This window comes from Tinamus guttatus, unplaced genomic scaffold, assembly GCF_059628265.1.
Source record: "Tinamus guttatus ecotype Peru unplaced genomic scaffold, ASM5962826v1 Tinamus_guttatus_pri_ptg001087l, whole genome shotgun sequence".
NCBI lineage: Eukaryota > Metazoa > Chordata > Aves > Tinamiformes > Tinamidae > Tinamus > Tinamus guttatus.
In genome coordinates, this window is record NW_028289621.1 from 2,083,136 (window position 1) to 2,098,493 (window position 15,358).

General features: G+C 58.6%; 2 protein-coding genes and 1 long non-coding RNA gene across 3 annotated transcripts; all 3 read right to left on the reverse strand.

Annotated features, from left to right (window-relative positions):
* Positions 1-4,680: 4,680 nt before the first annotated feature.
* RAB9B (RAB9B, member RAS oncogene family) lies at positions 4,681-5,388 on the reverse strand. The gene has a single exon (XM_010223466.2). The coding sequence runs from the start codon at positions 5,366-5,368 to the stop codon at positions 4,763-4,765; it is 606 nt and encodes a 201-aa protein (XP_010221768.1). The 5' UTR covers positions 5,369-5,388; the 3' UTR covers positions 4,681-4,762.
* A 32-nt stretch (positions 5,389-5,420) lies between these two features.
* On the reverse strand, positions 5,421-7,781 carry LOC148590821 (uncharacterized). The gene is made up of 3 exons (XR_015914242.1): positions 7,704-7,781; positions 6,266-6,599; positions 5,421-5,513 (listed from the first exon to the last, which is right to left on the reverse strand). It is a non-coding gene; the product is annotated as an uncharacterized LOC148590821 (long non-coding RNA).
* A 3,713-nt stretch (positions 7,782-11,494) lies between these two features.
* LOC148590822 (thymosin beta-15A homolog) lies at positions 11,495-13,075 on the reverse strand. Its single transcript, XM_088538433.1, has 3 exons — positions 12,965-13,075; positions 12,452-12,556; positions 11,495-11,927 (listed from the first exon to the last, which is right to left on the reverse strand). The coding sequence occupies exons 2-3, from the start codon at positions 12,549-12,551 to the stop codon at positions 11,890-11,892; spliced, it is 138 nt and encodes a 45-aa protein (XP_088394559.1). The 5' UTR covers positions 12,552-12,556; positions 12,965-13,075; the 3' UTR covers positions 11,495-11,889.
* Between the last annotated feature and the right edge of the window lie 2,283 nt (positions 13,076-15,358).

A 15,358-nucleotide genomic window follows, 5' to 3' on the forward strand; every position in this document is an offset into this window, starting at 1 on the left:
CCTCTCTCCTCCAGACCTCGTTAACAAGCAATAAAGAGAAAAACAAACAAAAACAAGGAGCGCGTTTTTAGAGCCTTTACCTTACCGGGTGTATTTTATAAGAGTTAAGGAAAATAAATTAAAATTAAGACCACTGTGAAGCAGACGCGCGTCCATCCTTCTGTGCGCCCGGCCCCTCGTGCTGCCTCTCGCCCACTCCAGGTGCCGGGGGACCCCCCGTGGGATCCCCCCAACCCTTGTCCATGTCCCCACAGGGGTCTGCACCCCCCACCCCAGTGCCCAAATGTTCCTCCCTGCTGGGGACCCCTTAAAAAAAAAAAAAAAAAAAAAAAAAAATCCCCATTTTTGCCCAAGGACGGGTGGGTTCGAGGCAGCCCATTGCACTGTGGCTGCTGACAGGGCCCCTGCAATGACCCTGCACGAGGCCGCGCGGGGCCGGGAGCCCCGGGGCGATGCCGAGAGCATCCCGGGCGGCCCCGACGCTCCCGTTCGGGTGCCCGGTGCCACCGGGAGCGGACGGAGCCTCCCGCTTGGGGCATTGGCACTGGGGGGTGCCGGGGATGCTCCCAGTCCGGATCCCGCTCTGGATCCCGCCTCCCCCAGGCGCATCCCGGCCCCGTTCCGGCTCCCGCTGCAGCTCCCAGGTGGGTCCCAGCCTCGCGGCCCCCGGGGCAGCTCCCGCGCGGCCCGACCCCGCGCGTGGCCCCGCGCGCTCCGGCCACCCTCAATGGGCCGCTTTGTCCCCCCCGTGTCGCCAGATGCCATCGGCCGCCTCTGGCCGCGCTGAAAGGGGCCCTGTGTGTCCCAGCGGTGAACAAAACGCCGTCTCTTCTGGCGGCAGCGGCGGGGAGGGCTGGGGACGGCCGCGCGAGGCAGCGCGGAGGCGGCCGGCGCTGCCGCGGCCTTGGGGACACCCGCAGTGTCCCCTGCGCCCGTATCCCGGCGAGGGATGCAGGATGCTGCGGGGCTGGTCCTGCCTCCCTTGGAGGCTGCGGGGGACCCCCGCTGGCCACCCCTCAGCCTGCATCCCCGGCCCGTGTCCCAGCAAGGCCCGTGGGCTACCAAGCCCTCTGCGTTGGGCTAGCGAGCAGGGACACCCCGTTCAAATCAAGGAGGGAGAGGAAGAGGAGGAGGGAGATCGCACTCCATGGGGAGGACACGGGTGTGAGGGGTGACCACGGGATGGTCCCCAGGTCTCCGCAGCCCTGGTCTCCAGGGATGATGGCACCAAGGTGGCCTCCAAGGACGAAGGCCACCAAGGCTGATGCTCTTCCTGGCCTCCCCTGCGGCGGGGAGGGAGCGGGAGCCGCATTTCCCGTCCTCCGTCTCCTCCCCGTGGCCGCTGCCCGCAGCACCGTGCGGGGCGGCTGCCGCTCGGAGCGGCGGCGCGGGGGGAAACGGGTCTGGGGCAGGAGGGGCAGCAGGACAAACCCAGCCGGTCCCATCGGCACCAACGTGCTGACCCCCAAGTCCCACCTCTTCCCATAGATGCTCCGGGAGCTTCTGAGCGACACAACCCTAGCTGCCAGACGTCGGAAAAATAAAACCCACGTCCCTCCAGCGCCTCGTCCCAGATGTTTGCCCACTTTCTGCCCCCTGCTTTCCCACGTCCGTCTCAAATCCAGGGTGTTTGTGGTTACGATGGCCCCAGATCGGGTCCTCGCTGGCCCCGGCACCGCTCCATCCTGCACTGCCCCCCGGCCTGGAGCGTCTCCCTGCGGGTGACTCCGGCCTCCTGTTTCCACCTGCATTTTGGGACGGCCAAAATCAGAGGCCGGAGGCCCTCGCTCACCCCGCAGCAGCGCGTTTAACGAGCAGCATTCCCAAACTTTTCCAAGGATGCAGAGCCCATGGCGCCCCCCTCGGGTAGCGTGAGCCCACGGGCAAGCTGAGGACGAGCAGCAGGTTCAGCCAAGGCCACGAGCCGGCTGGGACTGTGCAAATGCGGGGAAAGCCACCCAAAATAGGTGACCATCTGCAAGGGACAAGTGTCGACACGGCCACAGCCAGGGGAGGGAACAGAACAGTGCCCATATGCCCGGGTCTGTCTCAGCAGCCCACGGAAATCAGCTCCGATTACGACCCCCTGGGGATGGAGGAAGCGATTCCAAGATCACAGGAGGGAATTTGGTGGTGTGAGCGGTTTGGTGCTGCGAGCCCGGGCTAAAAATTAAACTGCAGTGACAGAGGGAAGCAATGTGAAATATTTGTTATGAAAGTGTTTTCTGATAAACGCCTGGAGAGACAAATCTGCTCCCTGCATTCGGCTTGTAAACGAGCTGTGTTTTCTCAGCTCCTGTTGGAGCTGAAATCCGGAACGACCAACCGCTTCGTTTGAAACAAAATGCTTGGATTCCCTGGCTGCTTTCCGCTGCCAGCTGGTAAAACCAACAGGGCTCCACAGCCCTCCGGAAAGCAGGAGCTGGCTCGAACTTTGAGTGAAAACCCAAAAGCCACTTCTTGAACTCACTTGAATACATCCACGTTTTATTTGCTTAAATAAAGGTAGAATCTCAGTTTTACAATTCCAGTTCTGTAACAGCAGCAACGACTCCAGCAGCACGAGTGGACACGAGGAGGGAAGGCTGTTGGCGCTGAAGTCTCCAGGTTCCGGGCTCCTTGGGAAATTGTGCGTGTAGCAGTTTAAAATAAATTAAACAATTTTAATGCAATACAAAACACTATGCTCTTTTTAATACAGCTTAAAAATACACAGGCCTAATAAAATAGGTTTTTAAAATGACATCAACTAGCCAACGGTGGTTGGAAAGAACAGGTACGTGGTACCACCCCCGGGCACGTGTCTGCTCTTCAACTCGACACGCACCGAGGTCCTGCACGGGGCACCCGTGTCCCCCGGCACCGCCGCTCCTCCAGTTTCTGCCCTCTCTCCTCCGGGGTCTCTCCCAAGGCTGGAGGGCGGCGCAGGGAACGTGCGGCCTCGGGGCTGTCACCCGGAACCACCGCTCACAGTGCTCCGGATCTCGAAGGAAACATCAGAACTGAAGAAAATAATCTACTGAGGCCTGCAGAGGTCAGGGATTATTAAATAAACAATATTAAATAAACAGAATTACAACTTGCAAAACTCTGTTGCACCTATGGAGGCAGAGTCTACTCTCACACCACAAGGGACCCAGTTTTCCAGAGGCTCCCTGCCCTGCTATGGAACATTAGATGCCTCCAACATCTACTTTGCAGGAAAGGGCAGGATCACTCTGAGCTGTCCCAGGAACTGCTACGCGGTGGCAGTGAAGGCAGAGGTGGCCCTGCCCTAAAGCACAGCGCAAAGGAAGCTGCTGTTGGAGCTGCAGGATGCACCGTGCAGCAGTTTGTCACCGGGGCAGCACAGGTTCCTCTGCGCTCACGGAAAAGGGCGTCAGAGCCTTGGGCAAACTCACGCACGGGAAGTTGCGGGACATGAGGTTACAATGGGAAAACGGCAGCCCGCGAGCACCGAGCTCTGCTGCACGTGGACAGCTTGGGATGAAACCCACAGGGGCAGGAGCCGGGACGAGCAAAGCCCAGGCTCCTTTCTCCAAGGTTTCCTGCCCCTCACGTATCATGGCCAGAGGTGGAATGAGCGCAGAGCTCCTCACAACAGACAGGAAAAAGCAGACGTTAACGAAGGCCAATTAACCGTGTGGATAATGAGTGTCAGAGCAGCTGGAGAGGAGGCTGCGCTCCAGGAGAGCCAGGCGGCCGCTGCGGGCAGTGACCGGGAACAGCCTCGAGCGCCACATGCAGAGGAACAGCCCAAGGCCACCACAGGCACCGGCCCGTCCGTCGGTCACCGAAGGGGTCACAGGCCCCACGTGCAGAGCGAGGGCTCCAGCAGCTCCCCCGGCCACCCGGGACACATCCCACCACCTCCTGGGCTGGAGCTCATTGCGCAGCACTGAAATCACTAGTGACAGAAGCCACCAGCCCGTCAGGGCTCATGCTCTCAATCTACTGAGCTCCTGAGTGGCTCTAAACCCTCTGACGTGACCAGGAGGGTGTCCACACAGGTGCTTTCCTTCCAGGGAGAAGCAACGTGTGATGCTGAGCCTCCGGAGCAGCTAAAACACACGGACATGAAACAGGAAGCAGCCGGGCTCTCCACCAAGTAACACACACAACAAGACCAAGTTAGAAGTGGGGAAAAACAGACCAGAAATAGGCAGCCACAAAGAGCTGCTGCTGCAGCGCTCAGACATGGGTCCTTCTCCTTCATACACCATTTCAAACCACAGTACTAACAACTCGTGACACAGTTGGGTCTCAGGACGGGCTGCTCTTACCCAGAGCAGGATACACGCACCCCAGGCACTCCAGCGTTCGCATTCTCACAGTCGCATGGGCTGAGGTCTTGCAGCAGGGTTTGTTCAGCGTGCTGAGCACACTCTCCTTTGGCAGGAAGGTCATGAGTTTAGTGGGGCTACTGTTTTCACTTTGGGATTAGAATACGGCCAGGGGAGTCTCGAGCCCTCTCTGTTCTGCACGCAGGTCTTGGTAAAGATGAGATTCGCTCTCTTCAGCACAACCCAGGCCTGCTCAAAATGGGTGGAGATGGAAGCAAGACGTGTTCTTTGACAGCTCCCTCTGGCAGCTATATCCCTGTGCCTGAAAACTCCAGCTGGAATTTGGCTGGAAAAGCTGTAGCTCCTCCGGGAGCTACCCAGGACTGTCCTCGGGGCCCTCCTCAGAGTGCCCAGAGCTGCTCGCGCTTTTCCCGCTCCAGCCGCTGGTTCGAGGGAATTTCTCCAAGCAGCAGCTGCTCTTAACAACAGGAGGACCCGGATTTGGAGCTGGAGTGCAGGTCAACAGTATGGCCCAGCATACAGTGCTCCAGCTGCTCCTCTACTGCCAGCACTTGCCTCACGGCTTCCTCGAAGGCCACGGCCACATTGGTGTCATCCTTGGCGCTGGTCTCCAGGTACGGATAGTTCCCGTTTTCCAGGCACCAGATCTGCGCCTCCTCTGTGCTCACCTGCCTTTCGAGTTTGTCTATCTTGTTGCCAAGAACCACAAACGGGAAGTGCTCGGGGTCCTTCACATCGGCGTAATAGACAAACTCCTGCTGCCAAGTGCTGAGGTTCTCGAAGCTCTGCCGGTCGTCCACGCTGAAGGTCAGCAGGCAGCAGTCTGCCCCCCGGTAAAAGGGGGTCCGCAGGCTCTTGAATCTCTCCTGCCCTGCAGTGTCCCAAATCTGGAGCGTCACGAAGCGCCCGTCCACCTCCAGGTCCCGGTTCAAGAACTCCACCCCGATGGTGTGGAAAGCCTGCGAGTCGAACTTGTTGGTGACGTAGCGGTTCATGAGGGAGCTCTTCCCGACTCCACCATCCCCAAGGAGAATGACCTTTAGGAGCAGGGACTTCCCACTCATTGCAGCAGGTCGGAGCGGCACGGAGGCAACCTACAGCGTTTGAAAACGGGACAAAACAGCTGTCTGGATCATGGATTCCACAGAGAGTCACTCAGCTCCGGCTTCAGTGCTGACAGACTGATGTCTCCCCATGTACTTATTACAGCTCATGGAAAGAAACACTGAGTCCCTGAAACCCCCTCAATTTTTCAGTTCCCCTTCAGAGATGAAGCCTCACAACACCGAGATGTACAGCAAGCTGGAACAAAGAGCACACGTTTTGTGCTCCTCGCAGTTACAGCGCTATTCCCTGGAGTTTCCGGAAATAACTGGAAGTTTACTCTGGATTTCAAGACAAGTCTTACCAGGATCTTTCTACTATTATGCTGTCTTTACATTATTTTGGGAAATGGAGGGCAAAACTCCAACCTTGGGATTTTGCTGGGGATGAACAGGAAAGACTCTGATCAGAATAAGGGCATTTATCAAAAAGTTTTGCAAATAGGAGGAAATCTCTTACTAGAGCAACCAGTAGAGTTAGGAGCTAGAGAAGCTTTCGGGCACACAAGACTAAATGGAAGCAGCAGGTCTCCAACCTAAGTGCAAGTTGAGAAGTTTAGTTAAATGTCATATAAATGATTAATATCTAAGAGAAATTTTGGTGCTCCTGAAAGCTTATCTAGTTTTCACAAGCATACAAGCATTAGTTAAAAATTTTACCTTGCCTATGCCCTCAGAAACAGCAAAATATCCCTGGGGATCTCCACCACCAGGCCTTCTCTGTCATCATACAGACACTAGCTATTTAATTTGTTCTGTCTGACTTGCTATACTGCAGGGATAGAGAAGATGTACAGGCCTAATACCAACCTAAGCCATCCAGCAAACCATTTAAATCGCCCCGAAACGCTGACTCACCTTTCAAGTGGAGCTGTGCTCGTTTCCTGTGCGATCCCTACACTTCTGAAGGGTTTCCCAGGCACAGAGACAGCTTCTCTGCTCCTCTTTCTGGCCGTGCTTTTTGCAGTCCAGTCTGCTAGGAAACAGATGCAGGCTCAGATGCATGAACCCCAGGTTCCTTAGTCAGCAGTCACAAACAAAGGGCTCCCAGGGGTGCTGTGCAGGTCAGGGTAGATGCCTTGCAAGGAAGGAGAGATCTGTTTTGCTGTTGTCTCTCAGCACCTGCTCTAGAAAAACAGCCCTTCTGTCTCCAGAGCTGTCCAGGGAACACCCTCTTCCGGCATGTCAGTCTCTAAAAAACAAACACCAGTCAGTGAGGTTGCCAGAGCCGGCTGCACGCACCGCCTTTGAATGTGTAATATTAAGCAGCAGGGAAGCTGAGTGCAGCTACTGATGACAGGAGTAAATCAGCCAAGAACAAAGTGCTGAGGACACGGTTCCTCTTGCCTTGAGTAAGACAAAACACTTCTCATTTCTTACCAGTACAGAGACAGTGGATGCTGAACCTGAATAAGAAGGGAACAAACTGAAGGCACAGGCCACAAAACCTGTTTCTCACCTCAGCCCTGAGGAAGTCGGTTCTGCGGGAAGTGGTCTGCTTGGAGCTGCTCGGCCTGCCTACCCGCACGCTCCGGAATCGGAGCGGAGGACCGAGCTTGTCCCCAGAGCTGCTCACCAGAAGAACGAGGCAGCTGGCACGAGCCTGCTCGGGAAGACCAAGGGATTTTGCTGCTCACACCTGCCAGCAGCATTCCTAGCAGGGGTGCGGACACGTGGCGCTGCCAACACCCCGACCTCCGAGAAAAACACGAGCCCTTTTGCCTCTGCTGGGATCCGAACCTTTCCCGTTCAGGGAAAAAAAAACACTTTTGGCATTAGCCCAGTGGGTCCTGTTCTTCTTGGTTTCTTTTCTCTGTTCAGAGCTCTTTCAGATAGCACTTGCCACAAAGCTAAAATCAGTAACTTCTGTTTAGCTCTGTGGGCAGCAAAGAAACTAACTAAAGGCTTGCTGATTTCACTTCTCCTGCACAAAAATACCCCAAGCCAGAGCCACATCGTGCAACTGAACTGCCTTGATGGGTCTGGGGACATTTTAGAAGCATCTGTGTAACCAAGTAGCTCTAAGGCAAAGAACAAAATGACAAATGTCAAAAGAGACAAACAGGAACTGCAGCATCTCTCCCTCTGGGCTGATGATATTGGAAAACTCGCCCCTCCATAGGCAAGCTCTTCCAAATCCATTGCTCTCCCTCTCCCAAACCCTTGCTGAAGGGAATATAAGCTGGTCCTTGCCCTGTCCCCCCCCGCCCATGCCAAAGTCCCTTGGGAAATAAGTCATCAGCCCGACAAGAGTTTCCATCTAGAAAAGGTTTACGGCAGATGAGAAATGACTAACAGTCACGGATGTTTTCCAAATGTCTGATAGGTTATTGTAGACTACTCCACAGCCTGGCGGGTCAGCAGAGCGCCGAGAGCCGTGACACAGCCGCGACACCGACGGGCACGGGGCCAGGCACCACACCTTCTGCAGCCTGTGCTGTTTTCAGGCTGTTTATAAGGACAACCTCAGCTGCCAGCAGGGCACAGGAGAGGCAAGCGAGAGCATCCTTCGCGCAGGACGCCGGCACCTGTTTGGAGATAAAAACAGAAGGAGGATGAGTGCGGGTGCCAAGGAGCAGCACGGAGGGCCCTGGCTCTCCCCGGTTCCAGGTTTCGGCTCCTTGTTTGCAACAGCTTCCCCAGGAGCCTGCCCGGGCTGCCAGGCGCTCAGCCAACCCCACAGCAGGACCAGCTCCCCCCATGTAGCCCCATGCCGTGGAAGCAGAGGAGAGCAGGGAGGATGGGGCCCCTGGGATGTTTCCAGGAGGAGAAGGAAGGAGGAATGAGGTGGAGGAGCACCGAGATGCCCTGCAAGAGAGGGTGCTGGGGGCAGGGCAAGGAGACACCCCCCCCCCAGGCTGCCTGAGGGGAATGGGGATGGAGGGGCAGCCCTTGGTGCCATAGGGATGCCCAGGGAAGATGGGAATGGGAGGTGGGCAGGGAATCCTCAAGGCTTCGGGGGGAGGCTGGGATGGGGGCAGCCCACAGCCCTCAGGGAGGGATGGGGGACACCCCACAGCCCTATCCAAGGAAATGGGGATGGGGCAGGGGGAGGTGTCACCGTCATCCCCTCAGGACTGCCAGGGGCGATGGGGGGCAGCCCACAGCCCCTCCAGGCTTCAGGGAGGGATGGGGGGCACCCACAGAACAGTCCAGGGGGATGAGGGAAGCCCTAAAACGCCTCGGCGCTGCCCGGGGCGGGGGGGGGGCGGAATACGGAGGGCCCCCCTCCAGATGCCGCGAGGAGCTTGGAGCAGGGCAGGTTCCCGATCACGGCCGGGGCTCGGAGCGCGGCGCGGAGGGGGGTGCACCGGGAAACGGCGGCGATGGCGGCGGCGGCGGCGGCGCCTCCCGCCCTTACCTGCCCGCGGCGCCGCCGCTCGCGCCCGCCTCAACCGCCGGCGGCAGCGCCGCCCCGCGCATGCGCCGCGCGCGCGCGCCCCCCCGCGGGGCGGGGCCAGCGCCAGCCCCGCCCCTGCGGCGCGCCCCGCCCCGCCGCGCCCCCGCCCGTCACCCCCGTGGCGCCCCCTGTCGCCTCATGGGCCCTATTGTCACCTCACGGGCCTTATTGTCACCCCATCGCCCTCCGTATCACCCCATGCCCCCCTCCCCCGTGCCCAGCTGTTACACTCCTTTCGCCTCCCTGTCACACAAATGTCCTTTCTGCCTCCACGCTGTCCCAGGAGAGGTGCCCCTATTGCTCTTCTTGACCTCGTGGTGGCCCTTCTCATGGTGGCCTTCCTCATAGTTACCCTCCTTATCCCTTGTGGTGGCCCTCCTCACCCTTGTGGTGCCTCTTCTTGTGCTGGCCTGCCTCATGGTGGCTCTCCTCGCCCTCATGGTGGCTCTCACCCTTGTTGACCTTCATCCTCATGGTACCCTTCCCCGTGCTGGCCCTCCTTGCCCTTGTGGTGGCCCTCCTCATGATGGCCTCCTCATGGCGGCCCTCCTTAGCCCTTCTGGTGGGCCTTCCTGTGGTGGCCCCGCCTCATGGTGGCCCTGCTTGCCCTCATGGTGGCCCTCACCCTTGTTGGCCTTCATCCTCATGATGTCCTTCCTCATGGTGGCCCTCCTTGTCCTTGTGGTGGCCCCCTCCATGCAAGGAGCCCAAATGAGGGATTTTTGCCGCTTTTCCAGGCAGGACGACGGAAAGCTGCCCCAGCAGGGGGCAAGTTGCTGAGGGCACCTCTTTCCATTACCGTGCTCAAATCCGTGTTATTTTTAAGGTAAAATGAACAGCGTTTGGGCAAGGGCAAAAAGCCCTGGGCACGCTGCCCCCGCACCACCCTCCTGGTCCTGCCTGGACCCGTTATCAGCCGGCGACTGAGCAACACCCGGACAACACCCGAGCAACACCCTTGTCAAACACCTGAGCAACAGCCAAGCCGCCCCGGCCGCGGGCGCCGGGGTGGAGCAGCGGGAAGCGCAGGCCGCATCCCGGCGCCTCCGGCAGCCCCTGCTCCTTCCCCTAATCACCTCGGGGCTCAGCGGGTGCAAACAGGGATTTTCCCTCCGGGAAAGCCGCCCGGAGAGGCCTTGGGAGCCCTTTGCCCCGCACGCTTTTCCCTGGAGCAGGCAAGCGCCGGGCCGCAGCTGCCGGAGGAGGGAATCGGGGCTGCGAGCAAAGCAACAAAACCGCTTTTCATGCCCTAATCCCTGGTTACCAAGTCCTGGGGCAGCCGCAGGCTGGGGACAATGTCCCCTGTGTCAGGCAGCTGCTCCCAAAAATACCCGGTCCCCCTTGGACGGCAGCTGCTCCCGGCCCGCCGCAAGTGCCGGGTCTGCCGGCATGGGCACCTGCTGCTCACACCTCAGCTTGGGAATTCGTTGCAGGATTTCCAGCGGGTTTCCCTATCCCCAGGGAATCTCCGGAATGTGGTGAGGGGCTCTGGAGGCTCCGGCTGTGAGCTGGCATGGGGAGCCTAGAGCAAGGAACCCTCTGGGAGATGCAGTGAGGGAGCCACGGGAGGGAACTCGACACGGGCGAATTCCTGACATCGCCCACACTAAGCCCTTGCAGACGCCGCACGAGCGAGCTCCGGTTTATCCGGCCTCCCAGGCATTGCTTTGGGAGCAGCCTTTGCTCCCGCACCTCGGGCGAAGGCGCTGGGGCTGCCGGAGCCCATGTACCCTGGGGCCTCTGCGCCGGCGTTTCCCACTGCCGCTTTTCCCCAAGGATCCTCCAAGATCCCAAGAGCCACCGTGTTCGCCCCGCTGGGAAGGCTGGCGGCAGCGTCTTTCCTTATCTCCCTGGCTCAGGTGATAAACCCGCTGTGCCGGGTGTGTTTGCCTGCACAGCGCCTGGAGAAGACGAGAATTCCTCCCTTGCCTCCCTGAATTTTTCCAGCGTCGACGTGGCAGGAATGGCTGGGACGGGTGCGGAAATCTCCATGCGGTGCTGACACCCATGGGTGCAGGGTTCTCTGGGACACTGGGTCCAGGCAGCACCATCAGCACCTCCCCATGGTGTTCCTGCAGCCCAGCTCTCCCGCAAGAGAGATTCCAAATGATCAAGGTGATAAACAGAGCCCTGCAGGTCCGGAAAAGCCAACGGCTGAGGGTAGCTCCAGGCAAAGAGATGGCTCTGCCCGGAGCACCAGCAGGGGCTGGTCAGCAGCCAAACTCCGGGCTCATCCAGCCCTGGGCCACACACGGTGCGTTAGGGACAGATACTGCTCCGCTGGAGCAGTAGGGAGCAGGAGGGACATCAAGGACAACTGGACACCCAAGCACAGGGCAGGGTGGCCTCTCCTGCAGGCTGCACCCCATGCCATGCTGGGCATCCCCAGGGCCACATCCTTCCTCCCAAGATCTAAATCCTGACCAGCCCATTCCCACTCTGAGCACAGGAACCCCCGAGCTCCCCAGTGCCACCCCCAGCCCAGCTGGAGCTGGGTGCCACCAAGCAGGGAATCATCACAGCACCAGGGGACCTTCCCACCCCACCGGGCGAGCCAGGCTGCCAGCCCACACCTCCCCCAGAAAGAAACCACAAGCCTTAGTGATGTCATTAGATTTTTTTTATTATTTTATAATAAACTTCTCATTTTTCCCCCGAGGAAGACAAAACTTGTGAGTGGGGCTACAGGACACCATGAGTGAAGAGTGATCAAGACAGACCCAGGCCACAGGCCGGATCAGAAAGGATCCCCACTCCCCCATGCCAGGGGGGGTCCATCCCCAGGAGCTTCACAGCCCTTGCTTGGATCCCCACCGCACTTGAGTGAAATCAGTGCTGAAAACGGGGGCCTCCGGGCAGCAAGGACGGGGCCAGCTCTTGTCAGACCATCGATGGATCCGGAGGGGACCACGTTTTGCCGCCCTTTGCCTGCCAAAGCGGCCAGCACGGTGGGACAGTGGGTTAGATGCAGCTGTTTTCGATACACATACATGATGTAAATTTAAAAAAAAACAGATGATTTAATTCAAAGCCCAAAAAAAAAAAGAAAAAGTGGTGGCTCTTCCTGCCAGGCCATCTCACTCTAGGAAGACTTCACACACTGCTTCTCCTGCTCGATAGCTGAAAGAGAAGAGACAGCTCCATTAGTCTTTGGGTTTTATTTTCCAAAGAAACACCCAAGGGAGAAGGCTGCAGAGCAACGTCAGGCTTCAGCACCCGGCTCAATTTGGCCCCAAGCTTGTAGATAACCCGGGAGCGGGCAATGGGGACAGAGATGTGGGTGACAGCGGGATGGACACCCACTCTGCTCTCCTCACAGCGGCCAAGCCCCAGCACAGGTTTGGGGCAGGAGGTACCCCAGGTAGTGCCCCAGAGGGTAGCAGAGCCCTCCTGAGCATCTATGCTCTATGTGGACACCAGTGCTGCCTCTCCAGGCTAAAACCGTCCCCAAACGCCCCTCCGCACTGGATTCCTCGCTCTGCACATGGCTGCCTCCCATGGGAAGGGGATGCTCCGGGGGTCTTGCCAGCTCCCGGGCGCTCCATGCCCTGCTCTCCTGCGTGCTGGGGGCTGCACTATGGACACGCTGGCTCTGCGGTCCCCGAGCCGGGAGGCCGCCGCGGGCCGGGGCAGGCTGCACTCACTCTCCTTGGAGGGCAGCGTGTTCTTCTCCTCCGTGTTGGTTTTCTTCAGCTTCTTCTTGTCGAATTTCTCCACCTCCGAGAGGTCTGGCTTGTCGCACATCTTGCCTGGGGGAAACGGGGGACGGGGGATGAGGGGGACCGCGGCGGCGGCGCAGACAAAGGCGCCCCCCCCCCGCAACCCCCCGGCCGCGGACAATAGCGCAGGGCGGGGCGCGCCGCCGCCCCGGGCGCCGCTACCGGCGCGGCGGGCACCCCCGGGACCCCCAGTGCATGCATGCAGGGCGTGTGGGGGGATGCATGCTGCATGAATGCATGCACCACCCTCCCCTCCGTGCAGCCGCCTTGCACCAACACCGCACCCGCCGCGCGCACCGCGGACCCGCCACCTCCCAGCGCCGCACCCGAGGGGCTCCCCACACCGCATGCAAGCGGGACAGCCCCCGCCCGGCACCGAGCAGCCCGCGAGCCGGTCCGACCCCGTCGGGCTACGGAGGGGGAAGCCCGGGGCTGCACCTTGGTGTCGCCGCGCCCTGCTCCGCTCTCGCTGCTCGCCCAGGTGAGTCTGGCGCGCGCCGCGTGGGGCGGCGTCTTTTATACCCCGGCCGCCGCCCAGCCCGCGAGCTCCCATTGGCTGCGCGCGGTGCCTGCTGGGAGTTGTAGTTCTAACGCCCCCTCAATGCGCCCGCGCGAGTCCTTCGGGGAACTACCGCTCCCGACATGCCCCGCGGCAGCAGCGAGGGGGGCGCGGGTGTGAGTGTGTGTGCGCGCGCCCTGGAGCGGGTGTGCACAGCCGTGTGCGTGTGTGCTGTAGGCGCGGGTGTGCACAACCGCGTGTGTGTTGTAGGCGCGGGTGTGCACACCCCTACAGGCACAGCCTGCACAGCCGCCCCTCCCTGTGCACGCACAGCCTGCCTGCGCACACACATACACACAGCGGCACACCCCCTGTGCACACAGGCACACGCACAGCCCATGCCTCTATATCCAGCCTGCGCAAGGATACCCCCAGCCTGCACACCTCTCCTACCCACGCCCCCTTGCACACCCGCTCCCTGCACACCCCTTGCACACTCACAGGCCAGGCTGCGTGAGCGTGATCCCTATCTGCTCCGGCACTGCCAAACACAGCGGTAGCTCGTGCCACCTGCAAGGTCGGAGGCAGCCGGGAGCACAAACATCCCCGCGGCTCCCGGCGTTCCCACGCGGGCTGGCACCGGAGCTGGCGGGAGAGGGGCTGAGCTGCAGGCCCGAACCATGGCCAGGGCAGCGATGGCACCAAGCCCCTTTGCGAGGATGCCAAGCACTAGAGGGGCTGCTGAAGCTAGAACCAGAGCATTGGTGCTGCACACTCCCTGTCTGCATTAATCATCCCCCTTCAGCTGCACACTGGCCACATGTAGGCAGCTGGCTGCAATTTTCCTGCAAAGGGGTTAAGCAGTAATTGGAGAATAAAGACACTTGACTTTAACCAATGAACTTCTGCAGAAAGCAACAGTGCAGCCCTTTGAATGGGGCCAGGGGTGCATGGAAGCTTCACCTCCTAGAAACACTCTCCCACCCTCTGCATCAGTCACTGCTAAAGCAGCCGTGGTGCTACCATACAGGCATCGAGTGCTCCCCCTTTGCCCTACTGACTGACCAAGACTGCTCCACAGCCCTGCCAAGACCCACATCAACCCTTCTCCCTACCCCTCCAGCTGTTTTCCAGCTGTTTGAGACAAAAGATGCACAGTTGAGGCATTTATGGTGCAGTTCTGAAAACCGCATGGTCCCAAGAAGAGGTCTCAACTAAGCCCATGACTCTCTTTTCCCAAAACAAGGACTGAACTATGCCAGAATCAACTGCAAGACAAAAGACCTAAGAGTCCACCTCATCCCCTTGGCCTCATTTATATTTGCAGTCTAAAGACCTCACTGCAATGAAAAAGCAACACCAGCAGTGCAAAAAGACACTGGTTTAGTTAAAACAAGCACTTCTCAACCTGCTGCTTCCAATCACTAGTCTTGTACAAGACTCTTGACAGCACTTCATTCAAATTTGCTAAACTATTACTGTTTTCCTCTACCCAGACATTATTTGAATAGATCAGCTCAGTCACGTAACTGAACCGTACAAGAAGAATTGCACTACCAGCCCTAACAGAATTAGGTCCAGGAAATCAGATAGAGACAAAAGCCCCTAGGAAAAGAGCTTGGTCCTGAGCATTTTCTTCCATTCAAAGGGGGCAGAGCAAAGTGAAACCACCAAGTGAAACCAACTGCTTTAAGATTAGACCCTCCCAAGGCTCCCTCCCAACTAGACCACTCTGACCTACCTTACAAGGGGCCCAGCTCAGAGGACGCCCATCGCCTTGGTAGAGTTTTGGAAGCATTTATAAACAGAGGCCGCGGTTTTTAAATAAAAGTTTAATTCCTTCATCAAGGTCTTAAGTTTAACACAAAGGCTGCTGAAAATCCTCACAGCGCTGCTGATGTCCTGGCTCTCGGGGCATGGGCAGCGCAGCAGGGGCTCCCACGGAGGAGGCAGGAATCGGACTCTCAGGGGAGCTCAGTGCAGGATGCGAAGCAAGGAAGCACAGACACACGCGCACACACACACGTTCCAGACAAACACCGAGTCTTATACAAAAGAAAAAACCCTACACTGTAAAATACAAGTGTTAAAGTTGCCACAGGACAGGAGTTTTAGGAAGGGAGAGGGGAGAAGTCTCCATTGAAAGGCACAACTGAAGAAGCACTTCCCTAGCTCTCACCCGAGGTTTTTCAGTTCCAGTTACTCCGCAGCCCCACGCTTCTCCAAGCTGTGCTGACTACCCTCGCAAGCAGTTTCGAGTTCCTTCTCTACCCTCTTTCCCTTCCCTTGTATCAAAAACAAATCAAAGAGGAGTGCTTATAAAAACCAGACTG

Excerpts from the sequence above, each read along its gene's own strand:
- RAB9B (XM_010223466.2), bottom strand. The coding sequence starts at position 5,368 with ATGAGTGGGAAGTCCCTGCTCCTAAAGGTCATTCTCCTTGGGGATGGT.
- LOC148590822 (XM_088538433.1), bottom strand. The coding sequence starts at position 12,551 with ATGTGCGACAAGCCAGACCTCTCGGAGGTGGAGAAATTCGACAAGAAG. Across the intron at positions 11,928-12,451 it reads CACGCTGCCCTCCAAGGAGA|CTATCGAGCAGGAGAAGCAG; the intron begins GTGAGTGCAGCC and ends CTTCTCTTTCAG.